We start from the raw sequence: 27,743 nt of genomic DNA on the forward strand, positions 1-27,743 counted from the left end.
TTTCATTTCTCTCCACCATTAGATTGTCAGTTAGTTGAAGGCAGATATTTTTTTGGCTTTTTTTAATCCCTAAAATTTAGCTGAGAGCTTGGCAAATAGTGTTAAGAACCACACCTGGGTGAAAGGGCAGGTTAATTCTCTGAGAGCTTCCACAGCTGTGGATCATGACACTTGAGGGAGTTGTAAGGCAGCCTTTGCTAACACAAGTGTTGTGGACTGGGAATGAAATAAATTGGAGGCACAAGGAAGAGGAGAGGGGTCAGACAATGCCACGGCCTTTCAGTCAGAGAGGTCAGTGAACAGCAATAGCCTCTCAGTCTCCTTGTATCATCCACTCATAGGAGGAGATCCATTCTGCAGGTCTGGATTTGATCTCTAGCAGCCACTGTCAGGTGGCTCCTGCATTACAACAAGTAAGTGTTTATTAAATATTTTTTATTAATTGTTGACTTAATGTAGACATTCAAATATGTGTGTATGTGTGTACTTCTTATTTCTCTTTGACTTAGTCTAAATTCAAATATTTCTCAATGGCATATTCTACTTCCCATTCATTTTTACTGTTACTTTCATGAATATTTTAAATATAGCACAATAATGATTTTGATATTTCTGTAAATGTACCATAATGCTTAATCCAGTGGATAAACAGAAGAGCATTTGCTAGAGAAGTGTGCATAGGATGATGATGATGATGATGATGATGATGATGAAAATCATGAAGGGAAGGAAAAGAAAAGGAAAAGAATCGATGATGATAAAGGATGGTGGGTGAATCTGATAATGATGATGATTGCAATGAATAATTAGATTCCTCTGGGTTGAGGCAGCCTTGTATAAGAAGTAAAATGAAGAAGTTGAATTTATAATAAGAAAGATCTGGTTCCAACCTTGTACTAAATGTTAATAGGCTAGATGACCTCAGCACATTATTAAATCTTTTTTGAGATTAGATTTCTTGATCTGTGAAATGATGTTAAAATATTTATTACAACTAATTTGTGAGAAATATTTATGAACTCTATCTTCAAATAGCAGCTTATTAGACTTTCTTAAAAAAGGTATATAATGAAAATAAATTCATATGATTCTTACTACTCTGAAATAATCTTTTTAAGAGGGGGGGGGAAAAAAGAGCAAAACAAAATAAAACCTTCCCTGTGATGATTTTACCATAGTAAGAATAACATTTGCAGTGGATATTCTATGAAATTGTTTCAACTCACAGGGTTTGGGTTGGGTTACTGCTGGGGAAAAACTATCAGTTATTTGTTTTTTATTTAATAGAAATAAAAAGCTGGAGAATCTTCAAGGTTATTATGCAAAGCCTATGTTTTCAAATATTATAATAATGAAACTCTTATTAGTGTAATTATTTTGTTTTCCTATCAAACCAAGGTAAATTATGTGTTGCATGAATTGTGTATTGTGCCAATCCATAAGAAAAGTACATTACTTAGAAAAAGACAATTGCCAGTACTTTGTCTAGTGTTTTTATAAGAAACATTTTAAATTCCATAATGTTTTCCCTCCTCATACTTTTTACAATTCAGGCCAATTGAAATGATCTCCAGAATTCCTGATCAAAATTCTTCCCCAAGTATTTTATTATTGAAGAAAGCTAAGGAAAAGACTGTCAATATGACTAATACACAACTGTATTTCTCTATCTGAGATGGAAGCTGGAAATAGCAGCGAGTAAATTTAGATCTATAAAATAGGTTCTTTTCCATATAACCAGTCAGCAAAATTTCAGGGTTTTCTGCTTATAGGCCTCTTTTCTGGAAAAAAAATCAAGAACTTTCTCCTAAAATTTCTTATATCCAATATGCATTAACATGAGATTAAAAATGTAAAGGAATTCAAATGGGACAAATGTAAATTCTTATGTTGATTTTTTTTTTTTTTTAAATATCACAAATGAATAATAGGAAAGATATTTCTAGACATTCTTTTGAAGAAAATTCAGAGGTTTTTTTTTGTGGATTTCAACTTGAATATGTCAAGGCTAGTATATATTGTCTAAGAAAGGAAATTTGATTTTCATGAAGAAAGACAGACCATTCTGGACTTAGGATGGGATAGTCCTGTTGCATTTGGCCTTGATGAGACAACCTTTGCACCTCTGTGTCCTGTTTTGGGTGACATTGTTTAGAATGGTAATTGAAAGCTTCCAAAATGAGTAGGAGGAAGCAACAATAACACTGGAGAAGCAAAAAATCATAACGTATCATGATTTGTAGAAGATACCATTTTGTTCGCATAAAGAATAGTTTCATAATTTTATAAATGTTTATTGGAAAGATGCTTAAATTTTATTTCATTAAATTGCTACATTTTGTTTATGAGTATAAGCCAAAAATGATACTTATTGCCCAGAATATCACAGGTCACAAGTAACAGATCTATTATCTTAATCTATATCCTGCAATGGTATAGAATGTCCCAAAATTAATTCTTTTTAAGTTTTCAATACTAAATTTGCACTAAGATTTTTGAGACACCCTGCATATCCTAGTGTTTTTTGTTTTGTTTTGTTTTTTCCATTCTAGCCCAAGAATACAATATATCTGGGACTGAAGCAAGATAAACAGATAGTTTTATTCAAATATTGAATAACTATTATTATGAAAAGGGAATCAACTTGTCCTGTTTCCCAGAAATGACCATATGAAATGGCTGGAAGTCATAGAGAGGAAACTGATTTCAATAAGGATTCATTTGTTTAGAATAAGACATATTCAAAAGGAGATAAACTGCTACAGCTGGTAGAATGTTTCTCTTGTACTTGTTTCACTTAAAGTCTACATTCATTGATGATAAACTATTTTTAAATTTGTGTATGTATTCTGAATGTCATGCTATAAAAAAGTGACGACTATCATTATCTGACTTCATATTAAGATAGAGGTTTTTTGTAAACTAAAAATTTTGTGTAAAAAAAAAAAAAAAATGTCTTGCAAAAGTTGAAAAATTAGCAGAAACTTGTTTCTACTAATGCAATGGAATCAAACGTTGCATTGGACATTAAAGAGAATTCTAACATTTTTTAAAGAGTCTTTTCAAGGCACCTTTTACCTCCTTGTTCTTCAAGCTATAAATAATAGGGTTGATCATGGGGATGACTAAAGTATAAAAAACGGAGGCAATCTTGTCTGTGTCAAGTGAATGGTTGGATTCAGGTTGCAGGTACATGAAGAGAAGTGTCCCATGGAATACAACTACCACTGTGAGATGAGAGCCACAGATAGAGAATGCTTTTTGCCTGCCCTCAGAGGATTTCATCTTGAGGATGGTCACAAGAATGAGCACTTGGGAGATGAGAATAATCAAGAGGGAAGAAACCAAATTTAAGGCAGAAAAGGTCATAATGATTAGCTGTGTCTCACTTGTGTCTGAGCATGCAATGGACAATAGAGGAAGACTGTCATAATAGAAATGTCTTATTATATTTGATTCACAGAAAGATGATTTAAAAATTCCAATTGTGATCACTAAACATATTATGATGCAGTAGAGGTAGGAGACAGCCACCAATATCCAACAGACCCTTTCTGACATGATGACCATGTAGAGCAGAGGCTTACAGATAGCTACATATCAATCATAGGCCATGGCTGACAGGATAAAAAGTTCACTAGCAATAAAAGTCCCAAAGAAAAATAGCTGTACTGCACATCCAGTATAAGAAATAATATTTTTCTCCCCTATGAAACTAACCAACATTTTTGGTCCAATAGTTGTGGAATAACTAACATCAACAAATGCCAGATGTTTGAGGAAAAAAATACATGGGGGTTTGGAGGTGGGAATCCACAATGGTTAGGATGATCAAGCCTAGATTCCATATAGCTGTGGCCATGTAATTGAGGAAAAATACCACAAAGAGGGGACCCTGCAATCCAGGTTGATTTGTAATACCCATGATAATGAATTCAGTCACCTGGTTTCCTCTGCTTTCATTCAACTTGATCATTTCCTTCATCCAAGGAACATAATCTAAGAATAAAAGGAATAAAACTTTGAGTACCATGTGAACAGATAAATGGGCTAATATCAGGTATAAATGTCAGATAAGATGAGCAGGAATTTCTCCACTCAATTGCAATGTAATTTTATCTTTTTAGGTGCCATGTGGTGAATTAATTCAAACTGAAATCTTATAACACATCTGATCATTTCATTTCATATCATATTAAAACCCATCAAATCATATCATATTATAAGCATCCAATTATCAAGAGAAAATGTATGTGGTTTGTTTTTGCAAAACAAAAACTGAATTATAAAATTAAATATCCCCAAATGATGAAACAGCATCATGCTATAAATGTATTTTGAAATATTTTCTCTAATTAATGCATTGAAGGATTATAATGGAATTATAAGGGAAGATAGAATATACAGAAACTACTTAAAAAGAAATTGTGGTAAAATAATTATTAAGTTGGCTTTAAGGCTAAGAAATGGGTAAGACATGAGACAGAAATATAGGTTAAAAATCATATTCACTAAAATTCCAAGTAACCCTGTGTGTGCCATATAACTTCCTAATAGGGCATTTGTCTATGACTGGTGTTTGCAAAGAGGTGACCTGAGCCAAGGGATTTTCTTTTTTTAGGAGGGACCTAAACCATTAAAGGTGAAAATTCAGGTTTTATTTCAGTCTCTTCCTCTTATAGTAATTAACAGTATGCTATCCAGGGAGATTCCATCTATTCTTATTCTCTATAATCTCACTTCCATTTGCCTTATTAGAGAGAAAATATTTTGCTACCAGGAATATGAGATTATCTAAGCATACAATTTTAGTATTTTTAATGTCTTTCATTCCCAAAGACATGAAAAGATAACATAAAAAAGCTTGCTTGTTCTTCAAAGTGTATGCAATTGCTTAGCATTTATCTCAAAAGATCACTGGTATCCCATATATTATTATTGATTAATATCCTTTGACAAAGGCTATTTTATATCTCTTATTGGAAAAAAAGCTTTTGTAACTATTGTTATGACTAAAAACTGTCATCTAATGGCTTTTCTTGAATGGTTTAATGCTCTTACAATTTGAATGAATTTACCACATGCCTCCTAATTTTTTCTCATCCATCCCTACAGTGAGCATGGTGATCAGCTTTTTGAACTAAACTTCTCAAATTGCACATTTTTTTTCATGCCTGCTACACTATAAAGATAACAAAGAATGATATTACCTGCTTTATTTGGAAGATAGAATCTTTTGTAGTTTGTTCATGTTACCTGTACTACCAGTTGCTAGAATGGGATTTTATGTTTTCTCAGTCCCCATGAGTATATATCCCTAGAGGAAAAGAGAAGTTTACTGAATTTTACATGATCATGTTAATGAACAGGTTTACCTAATTCATGAAACATTTATTGAATTCCTATTATATTCCAGATATCTGATTGATAGTGATTATATTTTGGGTTGCATCAGAACCAAAGATATTGCATAGGATCATAAATGAAATAATAAGCAAAAAGAACAGTTTATATTAATCATACAGACACTGAAAGTCAAGTTGATGAAGAAAATAAAGTACTCAGAATACAAAAATAAAATATAATGGGCAAGATGGAGAGTTTGCCTTTATGCAAAAAAAAAAAAAAATAATTATATCTAGGACAGATGGATATAAATGGACGTAGCATTTGTCACCAAATATATGCATGCTGAACTACCTTTACAAAATTACAAGAATTTTTGGAAAGAGCTTGGTGGTCCATCGGGTAGAGTTCTGGGCCTGTAATTTGAAAGAACAAGTTTCTAATCTACCACATTCATTAGCTATGATGCTTTTGGCAAGTAACTTGGTCTTTTCATATCCATTTTTTTCTGCCAAAATAAGGTAAAATAGCATCTTTATGCCAGTATTGCTATCAAAATAAGTTTTTATCAGGTAACTACATGGTTCAGTGGATATGTCTCAGGGCCTGGAGTCAGAAAGATCTGAGTTCAAAGGTTATCTTGATACATATGAGGAATCAAACCTTGGCATATATCTTACTTTGAATCAGTTGCTTAAACTTTTCAATGGAGATAATAGCACTTTGCAAATAGATTATTTTGAGGTGCAAATGAAATTGGTTAACAAGTAATGCCTCTAATAGGCATTAAATAAATGCTTGTATAATCTATCATTCATGATAAGAAAAGATAATGATAAATTTTGGAGGGGATGCTGGAAAACTGGAATTCTAATGAATTGTTAGTGGAGTTCTGAAGATATCTACACTGAGCTCTAAGATGTCCAACTTTTCCACATTGAAAACATCGATGAGTTTCTTGAAGTCCCTTGCCAAGATGGACCCTGTCTTCCCATGTTCATCATCATCTCAGTATAATAAGCATTTGTGCCCACTGTGGCACAGCGTCTTATGATCTCCTCTAAAGGAGCATCTTTGTCTAGTCCCCATAAAATCCTTTTGCAGATCTCATTGACATTTTCCTTAGCTAGATGTCTGGCCATTATTTCTGTAGCTGCATTATCTCCAATAGTTCTCATTACAGCTGTTTGCAAACGTCCCACAAAATCTGCAAAAGGTTCATTGGGACCTTGCTCTATTTTTGTGAAGGCTTTCCCTCGATCCTTTTGTCCTGGGAGGGAACTCCAAGCTTTTATTGCAGCCTTAGAAATTTGCTCATACACTGGTATGGGATAATAAATCTGTTCTGAATTCTCTGCATACTGACCTTCACCAGCTAGTTGGTCAAAAGTGATTTGTACAATAGCTCCTGTTTGCCTATTGTGTTGGGCTTGAATCCTACATAATTCATGATACTCCAAAAGCCAGAATAAATTTTGTCCCAGTTCTAAACATATTTTAGCTATGGATTTCCAATCATTCGGGTTAAGACTTCATAAGACAAATTATCTAGTAACATCTTAACATAAGATGATGTAGCCCCATAAAGAGTGCATCCCTTTTTCAAATCCTTAATTTTTTTTCCAAATTAAAAGGAGTGTATCTTCTCCCTTTTGACCTGAAGAGTCAAGCTCTTTGATCACAGTGTATGCATTTATAAAATCAGATATATCTTCTCCTTCATTTTTTGGCTTAATTAATGCCTCTTCTAATCTTGTCATATTCTGCTTTACAAGAGATGATTATGTTTCTGCCTCTCCCCCTCCTTCTTTTTCCTCCACCCATGAAGGGTTAATTGCAGGTGGGGGAGGCGGGGAGGAGATAAGAAATGATCTAATTTCTCCTGCTGTGAAGTATCACACTCAAAATTGTATTTAACTCCATTCTTATCTGATTCTTCCTCCTTTTCACCTAGTTTAGTTGACACCTCCCCCTCCTGCTCTTTCTTCTTTTTCCTCATTCTAACACTTACATAATTTCCTAAAGCCAGTTGTATTAAATTATATATATTAAGTATGTCTTTGAAAATTGCATTTTTATTGCAGAATTGACAAAGATCCTCTCCCACTAATTTCCACTCCATTGAGTGTGGATTAGAATTGTAATATTTACCCAGGTGCTCTCCTACTAATTTCCACTCGTCTAGATCCAATTCTTTTTCCATAGAGAACCAAGGACATATGTGCTTTACAGTTTCTAAAAGTTCAGTGATGTGCTCCAAAATTATAATCAAACCTTGGCTTTTCATAACCTTGACAATGCTCTCTAAACATTGTCCTTGAACAGAAGCAGAAGGCTGTTTTCTAAACATCTGTTGCATCTTAGCTGAAATTCTACTTTAACTCTTTTAACAAAATTTCTTTATTGTACTCACTTAATTTCTGGGTTGAGGAATCTCATACTGAATACTGAGTTGTGAATCTCCCAAAAGTGTGAACTCCAATGAATACTTAAATACATTAGTGAGCTAGAAGATTTGCTTATTACCATGCTAAATTAAGCAACTGACATCACTTTGTAAGGATTCTAACAGACAAGTGATCGGCAAGAATGGGATTGGGGGAGGGAGGGAAGGAAATGGGAAAAGGATTAACTTAATAAATTAAAACACACATACACACACACAACATAGAGTAAAACTCATGTTGGGATGTTGCAGGCAAGGCTTTCTCCTGCAGGAAGATGTGTTACTCCTAGAGAAGATGACATATTTCAAATGCCCTTATAAATCTGAAATATTTAATCCCTAATTTTTGTGTACATCTGGAATTTGCCAATTTATGTGTCAAAATTCTGAATATGTAGTGGATTTTTAGAGTGCACAGCTGCAGAGAAATAAGTTAGAAAAGATATTATTTAGGGACACAAAGCTCTAATAACAAAGTTCTATATTTTGTCATCAGGCCTTATCGATCCCTAGACTCTACAAATTTTCTTTCTTAAAGGCTCTAATCCTTGAGTAGAGGATATCACAGTGCTCTGAAGAGCAGCAAGCCTAATATAATAATGACATAGTTTTCAGTTTTTCTCCAGAATGTTTTGACCAATTCACAGCACTAAGAATAAAATATTAGGGTATTTATTTCCCCACACCCATTTCATTATGTCATCTTTCTTTCCTTTCAGATTAGTTAATTTGATACTGTGGGGTAATGATTCATTTGTTTTAAGTTATATTTCTCTAATTATTACTCATTTATAGAAGTTTCCCCTACAACTATTGAGACCTTTGGTTTCTTCTGAAAACTGTTAGTTAATATCCTTTCACAGTCAAATGGAGTGCCATTCTTCTATCCATCTCTGTCTCTTTCTCTGTCTTTCTGTCTCTATCTCTGTCTCTTTCTCTCTTTTCTCTCTTTCTGTGTGGGTGTGTAAGATGAGGAGGTAGTCAAATTATGGTAATGTGAAAGAAAATACATGACTCAGACAGTCTTTTGATGTGTCCTGTATCTTTCATCCATATCTTAACAGGAATTTAGATCATTTCTGGTAAGTAGTTTTCTCTCATTTAAAATCCTTGTATTTAGGGAATTTGGGAAAATTATAATGCTTCCCTCAACTGGACTCCATATCTCACTCATACTTTTGATTAATATATTCATGTGAGATCTATAACTGGCTTTTCTGTCCCTTAAGGATACTCCTTCCCAGTATTATGATTATGCTGATTCTTCCCAGGAGAATTCAAGTTTATTCAGAGCAGAGATAGTTTTGTTATTATTATCAAATATCTAATACCTATCTTGGTTCCCCAAAAAAAAAAAAACAATTATTTAATAAATGTCTATTAAATAATACTGAATGGAAAACATTTATCAAGATGGTAATATTATATATAACTTAGAAATAAAGAAATAGTAATAGGGAATAGAAAAGAACAAACAAAAATGGGTGGAAACTCCCCAAAGTCATTAGTTTCACTTTATTTATTCATACAATTTTCCCCAAATGGCAATATGTAAAAATAAATTTAATGATTTTTGCTTATGTTCCATTGTTTCTAATTAACAATAAAAAAAAAAAAAATCATGTTAAAAAAAAAAAAAAAAAAAAAAACTTCCAGATGCTTTTTTTCTCTAAACACAAAGTTCATTTACAGACAAGGCATTTCCTTGTGTATTTAAGCATGATTTCCCTAGGGTTTGATTACAAAAGGAATAAAAATCTTGGGAATTGTAAATACTGACTTACTTGTGATATAGGGAAGCACTAAATTCTGCTAATGATATGAATGATTGCCAAGCATTACATATAATTTGACATAGAAATATATTTGATAATACTTCCTCATTATGGGTCTTAACAGCAAATTAACACACACCAATATATAGATACCTATAAATTCCCCATCAGGACCAAAAAAAAAGGCAGTCCATCTAGCTCTTTCCAATAATAAGAATTGTTTTCTTTCCAATTTGTGAATTGGATTTATTTTTTATTTCATTTTATCAATAATCACAACATATTTTAAAATACATTCACATTAAAGAGCAATATTAGCATGTAATGTACATTTTTTTTTAAATGATCAATCTAGTAATGTCATATCCATCCATTTATATTTACTGGACCTTTCTAATGGTTCCATTATTTTTGAATCCCTATCCAATTAACTTGTAGGATCCTTGGAGCAATAGTATCTCTCTCTCTCTCTCAGTCATTTAACATTTATGAGTAGAAATAAAAGACATTTATTTGATTAGTGTTGAATAGTGGATGGAAGGCTGAAGATGGTTTTGACCCAGCACACGCAATCACTTCCATAAACTTCATTTATTCCTTTCTATATTATTTTCTATATTTATTATTTTCTATATGCCCAATATCTATCATAATGTATATGACTGAATACTTGCTTCTTGGCAATTGTTTGGTTGATAGAAATTCTTATGGTATGCATCTAATTTTGCTTTTTCTGTGTTTTTTTTTTTTTTTTTTTTTTTTTTTTTTTTGATATGATGCTGTTGTTTATGATGTGCCTTTTATATTTAGGTTCTAAATCCACCATGCTTTATTTTTTTTTTTTTTTTTTTTTTTTTTTTTTTTTTTTTTTTTTTGATATGATGCTGTTGTTTATGATGTGCCTTTTATATTTAGGTTCTAAATCCACCATGCTTTATTATGAAATATATTATGTTTATTTAATAATATAACATAATATATAATGGTATAATAATAATAGCTAACATTTAAATAATGCTATTTAATAATCTCTGTGAGAGGCCCTGTATTAAGTGCTATTCAACTATTTTCTCATTTTATCCTCATAACAATCTTGGCAGGTATTTGACAAATAAGGAAACTGAAACAGAACTTAAAATGCTTCCCTCATGATCTCAGAATTTATTAGCATTCTCAGGCTGAATTGTACTCAGTTTATTCTTTACCTCTAATCTCCCAATGTTTTACCTCTAATCAGTATGTCACTAAACCATCACTGTATAACATGCAAATCTACATCTAATTTATATCAAATTAATGTGTTAGTATACACCTAACTTATATCCAAACACTTTTTAGGGCTTCTACAATAGCAGTTCTCATTCCAGTAATTTATATTTTTTTAATCAATTTTTTTTTTTTTTTTTTTTTTTTTTTTTTTTTTTAGTAAACAGTGGACTATTGAGTTAAATTCTTCATGCTAGCATACGTCTTGTATTCTTTGATCAGTAGTAAATGGTTTTGATAATTTTGACTATTTGGAGAAAAAAGAAATAATTCACATACTCTACTTTTCCTCCAACTGTACTGTTGATAACATTCCAGAAACAAAGATTATCTTATCACCTTCATCTCCAAATCACATGTCCAGATATAAATGCTTGGGGAGATAATCTTCTTAACAACAGGATAAGCCCTTGTTTATACTTTTGTCTACCCCAGTGATCCTTACTTTCTCAAAAATGTTAGGCTTTTTTTTAAAACCAGCTTTTTCTTGGGATACCAAGGATGCTTTGTATTTGGGGAGAAAAAGAGAGATTTGTCTAGAAATATTTTTCCCTACCCAAATTGGCACTTGGTTTTATATTTTGTTAAGAATAGATTACTTTTTGCATATAAAATTTTGTCAATTTTTTTCTAATTCAAAAATATTTTGAAAGTATTAATTGCTCCAATATTTGTTTATATACTTCCCTTTTTATTGTTTACTTTTTTCTGGTTATCGTTATGCATTAATCTTTTTAAAAATACATGTTTTTTTTCATGAATCATTTTGGGAGTGAATAATTAAAACAAAAGGGAAAAAACATGAAAGAATAAAACAGATGGAAAAAAGTGAACATAGCATGTGTTGATTTACATTCAATCTCTATAGTTCTCAGTATGGATACACATAATGTTTTCTATCCAAAGTTTATTGGGATTGCCTTGGATCATTGAACCTCTGAGAAGAACCGAGGGCTTCATAGTTGATCATCACACAATTTTGCTGTTACCATGGGTAAAGTATTACTGGTTTTGCTTGTTTTTGCTCAGCATCAGGTTTGAGTAAATCGTTCCAGACCTTTCTAAAATCAACTTGTTTATCATTTTTTTAGAACAATAATATTCCATTACATCCATATACCATAACTTGTTCAGCTGTTATCCAAATGATGGGCATCTACTCAGTTTTGAGTTCCTTGCCTCTAAAAATGCTACAAGCATTTCTGTACATGTGGGTTCCTTTTCCTCTTTTATGATCTCTTTGGGATACAAGGCCAGTAGAAACACTGCTAGATCAAAGGGTATGCACATTTTGATAGCTCTTTGGTAATACTTTCAATTTGCTTTCCAGAATGGTTGGATCAGTTCACAACTCCACCAACAATATATTAGTGTCTCAATTTTCCCACTTTCCTTCCAACATTCATCATTATCTTTTCCTGTTATCTTAGCTAATCTGAGAGGTGTTTAGTGATACATCAGAGTTGTCTTAATTTGCATTTCTCTAATCAATAATACTTTAGGAATTTATTTTTTATATAACTACAAGTTGCTTCAATTTCTTCATTTGAAAATTATCTGTTCATATCCTTTGATAATTTGTAATTTGGAAAATGGCTTCTTATAAATTTGAGCCAATTTTTTCACATAATGAAACCTTTATCAGAATCCTTGAATGTAAAAACATTTTTCCCAATTTTCTGCTTTCCTTCTAATCTTGGATGCATTGGTTTTGTTTGCACAAAACATTTTTAATTTAACATAATCAAAATTATTAATTTTGCATTTCATAATGTTCTTTAGTTCTTCTTTGACCATAAACTCCTTTCTTTTCCACAGATCTGAGAGGTAGCCTGTCTCTAGTTCTCCTAATTTGCTTATAAATGTCATATCACTCTTTATGTCTAAATCATGAACCCATTTTGACCTTATCTTAATATAGGGTATTGAGTGTTCATTAATACCTAGTTTCTGCCATAAGAAGAATCATTAGGAAAATCTATAAAAGCTGACAATGATAATGATGCTTATGACAGTTACAAAGATGATGATTGTGATGCTGCTGCTGATAATACAAATCATGAAATGAAGTTCAGGAAGAAAAAAGAGGATTGGTAATGATAAATGATTATGGAAATTATGATAATGATGATAGCATTTAGAAATAGGTTTCCCTGAATTGAGAGAATGCCCAATATTAGAGATGTTTTTTTTTTTTTAAATGCTGGACTTTAAATCCAGAGAATTCAGACAAAAATAAATAAAAAATTCTCTTCCCCAAACAACTTTACCACTGTAATAATTGTTACATTTCAAAGAGTCCTTTTTACATTTGCCTTTCAAATGTTGAATTTTAGATTCTCTCCCTTATCCCACTCCTAATAATAATTAATCATATGCGAAGTTGTGTAAAACATTTCCATAAATGTCATTTTATGGAAAAAAAAATATAGATCTCCTACCCTAATAAGAGTATTCACTAAAGGTTTTAAATCACAAGATTGAAGGCAGATGGGATGAGTTATTTGGGGGGATGGAGTTACCACCTATTTTGTTCAATAGAAACAGATATAAAACTGGAGAATTAGCAAGGTCATTATGAAAAGTCAACATTTTCAAATATTGTAGTAATGATTTATTAATGAAATTCTTCCATTTTCTCATAAAACCAATGGAAATGTTATGTTGTAATATTTGTGTGCAGCACTAATCCCAAAGAAAAGCCCTTTAAAAAAAAGGCTATTGTCAGCATTTATTGAAAAATATATTTCAAACACATTTCAAGTGGCATTTGTTTTGACTTAAAAAAAAGTTTTAAAAGTGACAAATTGGAAAGTCATTTTGTTAGGCTTTTTTTTTTTTTTTTTTTTTTGAAGAAAATGTTTTATTTGTAGTGGATTTTTAAAGTCGAATATAATTTGGGATATTATATGTTAATTAAGAAAGGTGATATAATCTCAATCAAGACAGACATAGAAATTTGACTTATGATGTGAAAGTCTGATTTCATTCTGTCCTGGGTATAGCACATTTGGAACATTGTGTACAATATTGGGTAACAGTATTAAGAAAATCCCAGAAGTTACAATGTCAACAGAGAAAGGAAACAATAATTTTGGAGACAAAAGCATATTATGTATAAGTTGAAGTATTGGTTGAAGACATGATGATGTTAACACATAGAATAGGTTCATGGAAACAAAGATTTTTAACTGTAATGGTGTCTAAAAAGCATATAATCAACCCCCTCCATTTTAGATGTATGTGACCCTTAAAGAATAAACGTATTACTCATAATATCATAGGTCAAAAGTAATAGACCTGTTATTTGAACACAGATCCCATAATTGTACAGATTATCACAAAAGTCTTAATTTTCAGCTTAAAAATATATCTACACTAATATTGTTAGGATATTCTAACCATCCCAGTGTTCTTTCCATTCTGGCATAAGAATGAAAGATCAAAGACTTAAAATAAGAGAAGAAATAAAAGTTGTCTTTAAAAAAAAAAAATGAAAAATTCTTATAAAGTAAAGGAAATCAATTTATTTTGATTTACAAGGTAGATGAAGCAATATCTATAATTCATAGAAGGGAAGTTGAGATTATAATAAGAATAAACATCTTAACAATATGAGATATTAACAATAAGGTAGGTTGACTATTGTACCAGGTAGCATGGCTTTTGTGTACATTTATTTACTTTAATGCAGTACATTATATTAATGTTAATGGCCATGTTAATAACAATGTATTATTAATTGTTTTTTATTTTATTATAATATAATAATAATTATTGTTACTAATGTTAATAAACAGTGGCCCAATGCAGAGTACCTTGTTGTCAGCATTTTCTAAATGCTCATTAATTGATTTTTCCACACTAGAAAAAATCAAGCAAAGTTAGGATGTCAAGTATTGTAATATATAATGAAATGGATAACTTTTTGGACAATAAGTTGTTTGATTTTTGAAGCTTTTTATTTTCAAAACATATGCACAGATGATTTTCCAACATTGACTCTCACATAGCCTTGTGTTCCAAATTTTCCCCTCCTTTCTCCCATCCCTCCCCTAGATGGAAAACAATTCAAGATATGTTATACATGTTAAAATAAATGTTAAATTCAATATGTGTAAAGATATTTATGCAATTTTCTTGTTGCACAAGAAGAATCAGATTAAAAAAAAAGAAAATGAGTAAGGAAACAAAATGCAAGCAAACAACATCAAAAGGAGTGAGAATGTTATGTTGTGATCCACATTCAGTTCCCACAATCATCTCTCTGGGTGTAGATGGTTCTCTTCATCACAAGATCATTGGAACTGGCACCAATCATGAGACAGATATTTTTAAGAAAGTTGTTATAATAAACTTTCTAATACTTCTCATCAATTATATAGTCTAATTAAATTAATTAAGATTTTCTGGAGGTTGGGAATTAAAAAAAAAAATGATTTTATAACTACATATTAAGGAAAGTGTAGTTTTCTTTTTCCCCCCTAAAGGAAGAGAAAATAAGCAGGGAGCTGACAAAATAATCCAGTGGAAATTTACATGCTTCTTATTATGAATGAAATCATACTTTATATTAGGCATAAAAAAAAAATGCTTAGATCACTTTTTAAAAAGCCTTTTCAAGGCACCTTTTACCTCTTTGTTCCTCAAGCTGTAGATCAAAGGATTGAGCATAGGGATGATCAGAGTGTAAAACACAGAGGCCATCTTGTCTATGTCAAAAGAATGGCTAGATTGAGGCTGCAGGTACATGAAGAGTAATGTCACATAGAATACAACTACCACTGTGAGATGAGAGCCACAGGTAGAGAAAGCTTTGTGTCTGCCCTCAGAAGAGTTCATCCTGAGGATGGCCAAAAGAATGAGCATGTAGGAAATAAGGATAACCAAGAGGGAAGAAACCAAATTAATTGCAGAAAAAGTCAAAATTATTAGTTCTATTCCACTTGTGTCTGAGCATATAATGGATATTAGAGGCATACAGTCACAGTAAAAATATCCCAATACATTTGATTTGCAGAAAGATGATATAAAAATATTTGTTGTGATCAGTAGGCATACCATAATGCTATAGAGATATGATAAAGCCACCAAAAGCCAACATACCCTGTTTGACATGATGACCACATATAGGAGGGGCTTACAGATTGCCACATAGCGATCATAGGCCATGGCTGATAGGATAAATATTTCACTTGTGATACATATCCCAACAAAACTAGCTGCATTGCACACCCATTATAGGAAATGATATTTTTCTCCTCTGTGAAACTAACCAGCATTTTTGGTCCAATAGCTGTGGAATAACCAAGATCCACAAATGCCAGATGTTTGAGAAAAAAGTACATGGGAATTTGGAGGTGGGAATCCACAGTGGTTAGGATAATGATACCCAGGTTCCCCAGCACTGTGATCATGTAATTGACCAAAAACACAAAAAAGAGAGGACACTGATATTCAGGATGGTTTGTGATGCCCATGAGAATGAATTCAGTCACCTGCTTCCCTGCAGTTTCATTCATCTTGATCATTTCTTCTATCTATGAAAGATGATCTAAGAATAATAATAATCATTATTATTAATAATAACCTTCTTTGAGTACTGTGTACATAGATAATTAGTCAGGTAATACATAAAATATATTAAGATGAGCAGGAATTTTCTACACAATTACAGTGTGATTTTATCAATTTAGGTGAATTCACTCTTATTGAAATAATTCTTATCATTTAATATGCTATCATAATCCTGTCACTAAAAGCTAAGTGAATGTGATTTTATTTTAAAATAAAAATAATGCCATCATGAAAGTACTTATCCCCAATATATAGGAAGGGAAAGTATGAATGAATATTGAAATATTTAATTAATTGTTGGTTCAAAGGATTATACTGGGATACGGGAGGAAGATAATGTCTATAAGGACATTTTATGGAGGAACTGCTGTGAAAGAAGTATCAGATTGACTTTGAGGTTAAAAAGACTTGACTTAAAGAATTATATCTATCACATTTCCAAGTAGTACTATGCTAGTCCTATAACCTCCTGGTTGTTGGGCTATTGTTAATAAATATCAATTGAAAAGAGATCACCTATGCTGAAAGATGGAATTTCTTTTTTAGGAATGCCCTAAACCAAATGAAGGTAAAGATCTCTGATGTATTCCAGTCTCTCCCTTATGTAATCATTAATTTTATGACAACCAGAGAGGCCCCCACTGCTCACTGACTATTTTGAGAGAAAGAGCGATACAAAGAGAGAGAGAGGGATGGAGGGAGGGAAGGAGGAAGGAAATATTTTTTTCTACCAATCTCATGAAAATGAACCAGTCTTATAATTTTAGGATTTTTGTTCCCAGAAACACAAAAACAATTTTTAAAATATTATGCTTGTTTTTCAGATGATGTACACTTGCATAACATTAATCTTAAATATCATTGGGATCCCATATATTATTAACTGCCCATGCTTCTTGAAAAAAGCTATTTGATTTATGTAAAAAAGCATCTGAAGCATTATTCACACCTAAAAGTTCTCATGTAATGGCTTTGCTCTACTGATTTTATGCCCTTTCAATTTGAAAGAATTCACCACTAAATTACCCCAGTCATTCCTGTGGTAATCATAGTGATCAGCTTTGTTTAATTGAATTGACTAGGCTTAATATTTTTAATATCTGTTGCACTGAAAAGTTAACAAACAGCAAAAAATATTGCTACTTGCCTATCTGGAAGGTAGAATCTTCTATGACTTGTTCATGTTATTGGTACTGCCAGCATCTAGAGACTTTATGGGTTTCTCATTCCCTATGAAGCCTTGTCCCTAGAGAGGTTTGATAAATTATATAGGATCATGTCATGAAAATTACAGAGATTCAACAATGTTAATAGGCTTATATAATTACATTATTTATTAAATATCCCTATGTTCCAGGCTTGTGCTTTGGCGTGAGATATTCTGATTGCACCAAGTACAAAGACATTACAAACACTTGAGAGAGTTCTATAGTCAACAAAACAATTTATTTTAACTGTCCACATAACCAGATTCTCTAGTGGCAGCAGCTGGGTCAAAAAATAGAATACTAAGCCTGCAGTCAGGAAAATCTGAGGTCAAATTTGTTCTATTCCTGTGCTTCTTAGCAAGCAATTTAACTCTCATTTACCCATTTTTCTCTCATACAAAATGAGGATAGTAATACTATCTAACTTTCAGGAATGTGATGAGGATCTAATGAAATTGTTTTCAAGCAACTATAGACAAGTCACATAACCTTTGTCAGCCTTAGCTCCCCAAGTTTAAAATTGGAATTAAATAGCACCCAGTCCCCAGAGCTGTTGTGAGGATTAAATGAAGTAATATTTGTGAGATTATTAGTTCAATTTATGGTAATACTTAAAACTTTATAAATGCTTGATTCCTAAATTTCTTAATGGACCCTAGTTTTTTTTTTTTTTATCAAAGATCCATTTTTAATAAATATCAATATAATATGGATGCATAGCAGCATCCAAACTACTTAACACATTACCAAAAGTCAACCTACTCTATTTTAAATAATTCTGATTCTTTTGTGGATGAATTATTAATGACTAGAAACTTAGTTTTGCTGAACCTAAAAGGGTGAGAGACAGATCCAATGTTGTTTCATGTTGACATGTATAATGAAGATATAAGGGGATCAAAATATCATTGTCCTATATTATTATAGTTTGGGTGAAAATCTATGACTTAGACAGCAAAGTCTTCTGTCATATTCCATATCTTGTTTCCCAATCTTCTATGTTATATTTTTATGAATTCTCTAAACTTTGATGCTGTGCAGAAACAAAAAAAAAATGATCTTATCTGGACTTCCTAGAACATCAAAATTTGGTTAATACATACCTCATTTCAAGTCTAGAATCTGCTATCCTTTCCTGAAGAATGTACTCCCTTTCCATCCTTACAGTTTTGTTTTTGTTTTTAACATTACTTTTGAATGTAACATGAAATTTTCCTTGATCTTTACCTCTATGATATTTACTCAAAACATAGCAATGCCACTGGAGGGTTTTTACAAGTACTTGAATATAGATCATGGTAGTGATGAAAATTATTGTGGAAGATGGGCAAAAAATGTCACAGTGTACAGTGGGACTTTGTATGGGGAGCACCTGAAAATGAATACTGACTCATTAGTTATGTGACCTTAGACAAGCCATTGAACATCCATTCCTTGAACTATAAAACAAAGACATTAATAGCACTTACCTCACTTTGCTATTGTACCAAGTGAGATAATGAATATATAAAATGTTTTACAATTTTTAAAATACAATATATAATCATAGCTATGATAAATTACAATGATAGTGATAGTGATGATCATTGATGATGATGGTGATTAATTGGTTCTTATATAGATGCCAATCTGAGTGGACATTATAAGGCTTAGAGTTAAGAGGACCTGTGTTCAAATAATCCTTCTAATATTTGCAAGTTTTTTGAGGATTGGAAACCACTCACTCTTACTAATCTAAGTGTGTGCTACTTGCTGCAGTGCCAAGTATTTAATCTCTTTATTAATGATTTTTATCCATAACATAAAACGCAATACTTTGGGTTATTATAGGCTTGGCCTTAAAAGTAGGATACTCTGAAGGAACTGGGGTGCTCTATTTTATCAGAAGGAATGGAATTGTTGAGTCACATGACCAAGCTTTATGACTAGTTTATCAGCTTTGATGAAATTGAGGAAAAAAGAGCTTGGGTAAGTTATTTATTTAAATCAAGGGGTGAGGGGGTTCCTAATAAGAATTATGGATGTGAAGACATAATTACATTATCTCTTTGCATATAGAGATTAATGTTGAGGAAAAGCACTATGGAATCCTGAAGGCAGTTTGGATCAATTACAATAGTGTATACACTTAAAACTCTGATCAAGTGAATGAGCAAACATATTAAACATGTATTCAGAGGACCTATGATGACATGTTACATAGTTTGGACACAATATTAATAAAGGTTCATTTTAAACTTGGTTACTATGTGTATTTGTTCTGCTTGACTATGCTAATTTGTTCAAAAAAGAAAATCTTTTTTTCTTATTTTTTAAACTGTAACTTTGTAGGGACAATGGGAGTTGAGGAGTTGATTGAAATAAAAATAGACCACAGAAATACCTTTTATTATTTTTAATAGAAAGAAGACAAAAGAGGAAATATAGAAAGATAAGCAATAGTAACATGTATACAAAACATATAGATACACAAACATGTATATCTATATTTAAACAAAAGAGTAGTTTGAAATAAATATTCACAGATTATATAAAAATCTCATATTAAACCTAATTATGTTCAATTTTGTGTATAGAGATATTCTCTTGAGTGTTTACATTCAAAATTTAAAAAAGCAAAAAAAAAATACAAATAAAAAAATAAAAAATGACATGCAGAAGACAAACAACTGAATTTTAAAATTTGAACATTAGAGGAGACCTCAGCAGTCAAACCTGTACAACACAGAATACAATTATAATCTTTCTACACAGTGATCTCTTATGTATTATATATTCCAATCTACCTATGGACAAGAAAACTGTCCATAACATATTCAAAAATTATTATCCATTCTTTGTTTGAAGAGCTCCATTGAGAAGGAAATTCAAATTGCTAAGACCAATGCCATTTTTTTGATACCTTGGATTATAACAATTGCCCATATTATTTCTATGTTTTCCTGTTAAGTTGGAGCATATATATATATATATATATATATATATATATATGTATATATTTGCTGTGGCTACAGATATGTATATTCAATTCTGCTTTCTCCATTTTAGAAATGAGGTTCATATGATACCTACTACCTCTTTCTTTTCCTTAGAATTATTTTTATATTCTGAATGCTACAATTTTAAGAAATAAGCTCTTCCTTTCATTCTCTTTTTTATTCTAGTATATTATTCCTTTTACCTTCTCTTTTGTCCTTATAAAACACTCAGAACTAAATCAATCCATTCATAAAGGTCTTTTTTTTTAATTCAACACCTCAACACAATTTTAAAATGTTAAGATTCTATATTTCTGTTCATCATTAATCTATTAGCATTGCATTCAACTCATCTAGTTACTCTAATAAACTGACAGGTTTAGACTGTGCCTTCCTTGGGAGCAAAGTTTTTTTCTCTCTTTTTTTTTTTTTTTTTTTAACAACTCTAAACCTTTGAAGAATTTCAGTACATGATATTTGTCATTGCTTAATAAGTACTTGTTATTGATTTTTAGTCATGTTTTGTTTCAAATTTCCTACTCTGCTCTGGTCTTTTAACCAAGGATTTTGAAAGTCTTTTATTCTATTTATGTAAATTTCTCTTCCTACCTCCCATACTATTTACATTCATCTTTACAGTTTAAATTATTCTAAATCATAAGCATATAACATTTATTATATTGTGTATGGTATTTTGAATCTTGTATTGTATTCTCCTCACGTTTTGGTGGAAAATGTTAAGTATAATCTTGACTATAGTTTTTTCTTCCTTTCTTTCTTTCTTTCTTTCTTTTTTTTTTTTTTTTTTTTTTTTTTTTTTTTTTTTTTTTTTTTTTTTTTTTTTTTTTTTTTTTTTTTTGGAGCTACTTCATTCTAGATATTTGTAGTAATTTTTCCCTATAATATGGAAACTCTGGATTTTCTTTATGACATTTGTGGTGCTTTATCTATTGGTGTTTCTTCCAAGAAGTAATTGGTGGATGATGTTCATCTTTATTTTGTCCTATAGTTCTAAAAGATCTGAGTAAATTTCATTTTGATTTAATAAAACTTAGTGATAAGAGATAATTTATGAAAGAATAGACTGAAATTTTGTTTAAAAAATTGAAATTCATTATTTGAAAAGTATTATTAAATAATTTTTCCTTCAAATATTTTCCAAATCAGTTTTTATAAAATAACAATTTTTTAAAAGTCTTTTTAATCTCTTGGTTTTATTCTAATTACTTTTTTTTCTCTCTCACAGAATTATTGATTTCTGATGGTCTCTTCTAGTTTTTATGGAATCAATTTTTTGGGGTAAGGTTTATTTCTTTGTTTTATATTCAATTCTCTTAATTTCCCCCCAGAATTTGTATTTCATTTTTAATCTCTTGCTTCATTTTTTCTACATATTCATGCATTTTTTCACCTTTTTCTTTTTGCTTTTATAATTAATTAGAAGCGTTTTGCATATCAACAATAAGAAAATGTCATCTATTTTCTTAGAGCTCTTTTCAAGGCAGCTTTCACCTCTGTATTTCTTAAACTGTAGATCAAAGGGTTGAGCATGGGAATCACAAGAGTGTAAAATACTGAAGCCATCTTGTCTGTATCAAAGGAATGGCTAGACTTAGGCTGCAAGTACATGAAGATTAGTGTCCCATAGAAGACAACTAACACGGTGAAATGAGAACCACAGGTAGAGAATGCTTTGCGCCTTCCCTCAGCAGAATTCATCCTGAGGATGGCCACAAGAATAAACACATATGACACAAGAACAACCAGGAGGGAGGAAAATAGATTAAAAGCAGAAAGACTCAAAATAATTAGTTCTATGTCACTGGTATTAGAACAAATCATGGACAACAGTGGGAGATTGTCACAGTAGAAATGCCTGATTACATTAGATCTACAAAAGGATGAATTAAAAATCTTAATAGCAATCAGTAGAGAAACACATGTACTGTATAGGTAAGGGATAGCCACAAGTATCCAACACACTCTGTCTGACATGATGACTGTGTAGAGTAGGGGCTTACAGATAGCCACATATCGGTCATAGGCCATGGCTGACAGCACAAAAAGTTCACTGATGATCAAGGTAACAAAGACAAATAGTTGAATTGCACACCCAGTGAAGGAAATTATATTTTTATCCACTACAAAACTGACTAACATTTTGGGGCCAATGGCTGTGGAGTAACCAAGATCAATGAGAGACAGGTGCCTAAGGAAAAAATACATGGGAGTTTGCAGATGGGAATCAATCTTAGTCAGGATGACCATACCAAGGTTTGCCACCACTGTGACAGAGTAGATGAAAAGAAACACCAGGAAGAGAGGTATTTGTAACTCTGGAAGATCTGTGACACCCATGATAATGAATTCAATCACTTTGTTCGTTGCAGTTTCATTCCTTCCTTCCATTTCTTTGGTCTAAAAATATATCCTGTGGAAAAAAAGGAAGTGTACTTTCTTAAGTACATATATTTATACGTGTCATCATCATTATCACAATTGGATGTTATTTTCCTAGTATTTTAAATTTTGCATTGCATTTTATATATATATATATATATATATATATATATATATATATATATATATAATCTTGGTGTCTATGGAAATTATGATAAACAGATGAAATTAATAGTACTAATGAAGACCTTGAGACCAAATTATAAAATTCAAGAACATCTTTCCTCCCATCTCAATATATGACAACAATATTTGCCATAAGCAGTTCTGCTTTATATAATTAATGTGTCATGGAGTTCTTGACCCCCAAGAAATGGAACAAGGTAAAAATGTGAATACCTTCAAAGAAACTTCCATCAAGGAATTGGAGAAAGAATCATATTTTACATTGAGGAAATGTTACATTTTGGTAACATCTATAGACTCCCAATGAGATCTCTAAAAGACCTGAAAACAACAATAAAATTAAAAAAAAAAAAAAACCTCCATTTCTTATAGCTTCTTCTTAGTACTTTATTTAGTCCCTGAATTATAAAAACAATCATTTTATAATGATTTGTTGTTGTTCTTGTTTTTATTAAATGTCCACCATTTTCAAAGACGTAAAGTCATATTAGAGATATTTACTTTTTAATGAAAATGTCCAGTTGTGGGGTAGCTAGATGGTACAGGGGAGAGAGCACTGGCTCTGAAGTCAGGAGAACTTGAATTCAATTCTACCCTCAGACACTTACTACCTGTGTGAACCTAGGCAAGTCATTTAACACCACATCCCTCACCAAGAAATCAAGGGAAAAAAGAAAAGAAAGAAAATGGAAATGCTCAGTTGCTCCACATCCAACCCAAAGTCCTATGGACTTGTATACATTAGAGCTCATTCTTCACTGGTTCACACCCCCCTGTTACTTATAAGAATTCCTGACCATGATTGCATGTACTTTTATTTTGGGGTTTTTAAATTAATTCAGTAATGAAGGACCAAATATTCTGGGATGACAGGTGAATGACGCTTTTGGAGACTTACTATTAAGATATATTTATAGGCTAGTTGTTTGACCCTCTAAAATTCCATGACCACTTAGAGCCAGGGGTAGACCTCTAACACTGAATGGTGTAGAGTAGCTAATAACTTCTATTACAAGAAAAAGTAGTTGATGTTTCCTAGAGTGATTAAAATGACAAACTGAAAGTGATAAATTAGCAAAGTCATCAATCAAAAAGGATTTTTAAATGAGTAAATGATAAATGGATGAATTAATAAATAAAAATTGCGAGGTTGCATAACAAGTGTACAACTGTTTCTTGGAGGAAATATTGATTTGAAGGCTTTAGAAAAGTAAAAGAATCATACACCATAAAGTAATTGACATACTTGGAGCTGGTTGTCCAGGGAACTAGCATCCACTTTCCATATGAAATGAATAACGCTGAGGGATTGCTAACACAGAATGAAGACTGACAGATATGAGAGGACAGTAAAGAAAGGGAAATATAATGATTTTTTTTTTTATTTTAATGAGAGACATAAAATAATCCTCTCTGAAATTTGTCCTTACCCCCTCCCCCCAAAAAAAGGAAATAAAAATAAAGTAACTATATTTGGAAGTTTAAGAGGAAAGAAAAATCTATTTTTTCCTTTCCCTTTTTTTTAAAACTGAGATTGTGTTTCAAATTCAGTTTTGTAGCTTTTTAATTATCATAATGAATCCATAAACTATGTGTGTGTTTTTAGAGGGAAGTGTGGGACTTGATAACAATTCTATCTTGAGGCGGTCATTTCAAGAAGTTCTTTAAATTGGGTCATTCTGAACCTTAGCCAACTTGGGTAATCATTGAATGTACACTTCCCTCATTTCCAGTATAGAGGAAATACTCCAGCAAAGCTCTTATACTTTGTGAGATTTCTGTGTTTACAAAAAAGTTTTGGCAGACAGATAATGTAGAAACTCCTATGAACTCTGTCCTGTTCTCCAACTCTGGGCCTGTATAAAAATCTCTACCTACATACTTATGAGTGTCCAACAGTCTCTTACATGAATTTCATCACAAATGTTAACAATGCACTTGCTTTGGTTTCTGGTAGATCACAGATTTGCCAAAAACAATTAGAAGATATGGTCTGCCTTCTAATTTCACATTTCAAATTACAAATTACAAAATATTCTTACCTAAATATCCTAATGCCTTCTGAAGTTCAGGGTAAATTTTATTTATATAATAATGATGCATCATCGCCAATTCTACTTATAAAAGTTCTTTCAGGTGCACAAAACATTTTCATTTTATTATCTGAATCAACTTTGAGAGAGAGATTTTATAGTTTTCATCATTTAACAGATTTTGTTTTTTAAAGATTTTACAGAGGTTCATAAAACTTAACATGATAGGCAAAACATTGATAAAGGAAACTAAGATTAGATGGCCCCACTCATAGAAAGAAAACAAAAGAAGAGTAATATTGAGTAAATCTAGGATGGAGAGTATATCTAGGAAGGAATGATCAATTGTGGGATGCTTTAAAGTTGTCAAAAATGAAGAATGAGAAAACACTATATTTCTCTATAAAGGGATTTTTAGTGACCATGAGGAGGGCACATATTTGCTTTTTAAAGCATTTTAAAACATCTGGTTTTGTCAAACATCAGCAAAATTGTCATTCCTAAAAAAGAATTTGAAAAAAGTCAATCCCATTGGAAAGCACACAATTCTATTGTATATGGCTTGTATTACTTCTGAAGCTTATACAACAAATCCATCTTATTTGTCTAAAAGCTTCCCTATATCAACCTTTAGACTTGTTATATTCTCTGTGTTTTTCCTTAATGCAACAATGGATTAAAATTTTCTTTGTCAAATATAATTAAACTATGCATTATCTTTGTTCACCATATGAAGTGTATGGTTTATTCTCTAATATTCTAGTTTCACATTTAGAATTGGAATAGGTAAATGTGCCAAAGAATATATCTAAAAGAATATGAAGTAGGAGAGATATCAAATTATATAATCAATACCAGAAAGAGCCTCTGAGATTTCTGAGTTCAATCTCTTTTTTATAAATGAAGAAAGTAAGTTTGAGAGAAGAATCAAAGAGTTACCAACAATTTTAAGGTAAGATTTGAACTCGGGCCTTTCTGAATCAAAGTCTGGGGCCACTATATTGCCACTCATTCAATTACTTATCCACTGGCTTTTATCATATATCCTTCTAACTGTTTCTGAGAACTCTTATAATGGGAACAATTCTTGGATTGAGGTGACACTTGAATATGTGCCATTTCAGTAAGTACTATATTGTTTGTTGCCTCAAACTTCTAAACTTCTGTGCAGTAGTTGCTGAGATCTGGTGAATCTGGAGACTTTAGCAGTCTCTTCTATTATCCTATAACTGAATCTAGGAAGCTTGGGAAATTCTTAACATTATAGGCCTGATATGATGACAAAGAATAATGTTATTTCTCACCTTGAATTTCACATCTGGTTGTGGCTTGATCATATTAATCCTTCTTCCAGCTGATCAAGGGAGAATTTATAGGTTTCTAGGTCCTTTTGAGGCATTATCCCTGAAGTATACCAGAGTTTTAATGACTTCTATATTATCACCTCAGGGAGGTTGCCAAATGATTGCAACCATGATTAATATATAAATTCCTACCTAATTCTAAGAGCTATTAGACAATTATCATAAAAAGGAGACACACTGACCTTTATACATGATAATATTCTAAATTTTAATCTTCCAACAGATACTATTTCCTCTGTTTTATACAAATAAAATTATGGAGTCTAGAACAGATGCTCTGCATTTTATTTTTATGTACTTGAAAACTTTAGGATCCATTATTACCCCAGCAATCAAATACATTAACTGAATTTCAAATTAGAAAAATAATGAATTTAAGGAAGAGTTCAAGGATAACATAATGAATTATTTTTAAATTGCTAAGAATGATAGAAGATGTACAGGGAACCCTGATGTGGGTTCTTTACTACACAGAGTTATTTCTTCTTTCATTACCATGTCCATAAAATGTCAATCTATCTAATACCTCAATGCTTAAATCTTGGCAAATGGGAATGATACATTTAATTACTTAAGTAAGAGACCACATCAGGAGCTATTTTTCTATACTAAAATCCATAAATTCAACTGATTGTAGAGATAAATCCAAAACTTGCAACAATATATATTGTACTGGTCACATTGCCTTTCCCCAAATCTTTCTATTTGGTGTTTTTCCATTTCAAATTGATAAATGAAGAAAAATGACGATATAATCTAGGTAAAAGATATAGTCAAAATCAGAACTGCATCAGGTGTATAAGTATCATTTTGTGGGAACCCTTATCTATCCTTTCTGACTCTTAACTAATGACCACAAAGAACTCACCTAGCCAAATTGGAGTTAATCCATTAAAAGATGACTAAATATGCTTTCAACAAGCTTGAGATTGTTTCATATTAATTTTGTGGCATTATGATTCCCACCCTACTCCCAAATTCTAGTTTCTTTGCTCTGTTCTTTATCTATAACTTATCTTGTTTATAGTTGGTTTGTAATACTGATTTAAATATATCCCCCATTAAATGTGAGCTTAAGATCAGACAGGCTTTTCTTTCTTTTTGTTTCCAAAAATGAGTTCAGAACCTGCTTCATAATGGACTCTTAATAAATGCTTATTTATA

The 27,743-nt window shown here is 31.5% G+C and overlaps 2 protein-coding genes and 1 pseudogene across 2 annotated transcripts; all 3 read right to left on the minus strand.

Moving 5' to 3' along the window:
• Window positions 1-3,039: 3,039 nt before the first annotated feature.
• Window positions 3,040-3,985, minus strand: LOC100934732 (annotated as a pseudogene).
• An 11,447-nt stretch (window positions 3,986-15,432) lies between these two features.
• LOC100934465 (olfactory receptor 8K1-like) lies at window positions 15,433-16,367 on the minus strand. Its single transcript, XM_012552697.1, is given in 2 exon segments — window positions 15,433-16,052; window positions 16,055-16,367. Coding segments are annotated over 2 exon segments (930 nt in total). The 5' UTR covers window positions 16,365-16,367.
• Window positions 16,368-22,072: 5,705 nt separating this feature from the next.
• LOC100925039 (olfactory receptor 8K3-like) lies at window positions 22,073-23,005 on the minus strand. The gene has a single exon (XM_003773855.1). It carries the CDS (start codon window positions 23,003-23,005, stop codon window positions 22,073-22,075), a length of 933 nt encoding a protein of 310 aa, XP_003773903.1.
• Between the last annotated feature and the right edge of the window lie 4,738 nt (window positions 23,006-27,743).

The sequence above is a fragment of the Sarcophilus harrisii genome, chromosome 6 (genome assembly GCF_902635505.1).
Source record: "Sarcophilus harrisii chromosome 6, mSarHar1.11, whole genome shotgun sequence".
NCBI classification, from domain to species: domain Eukaryota; kingdom Metazoa; phylum Chordata; class Mammalia; order Dasyuromorphia; family Dasyuridae; genus Sarcophilus; species Sarcophilus harrisii.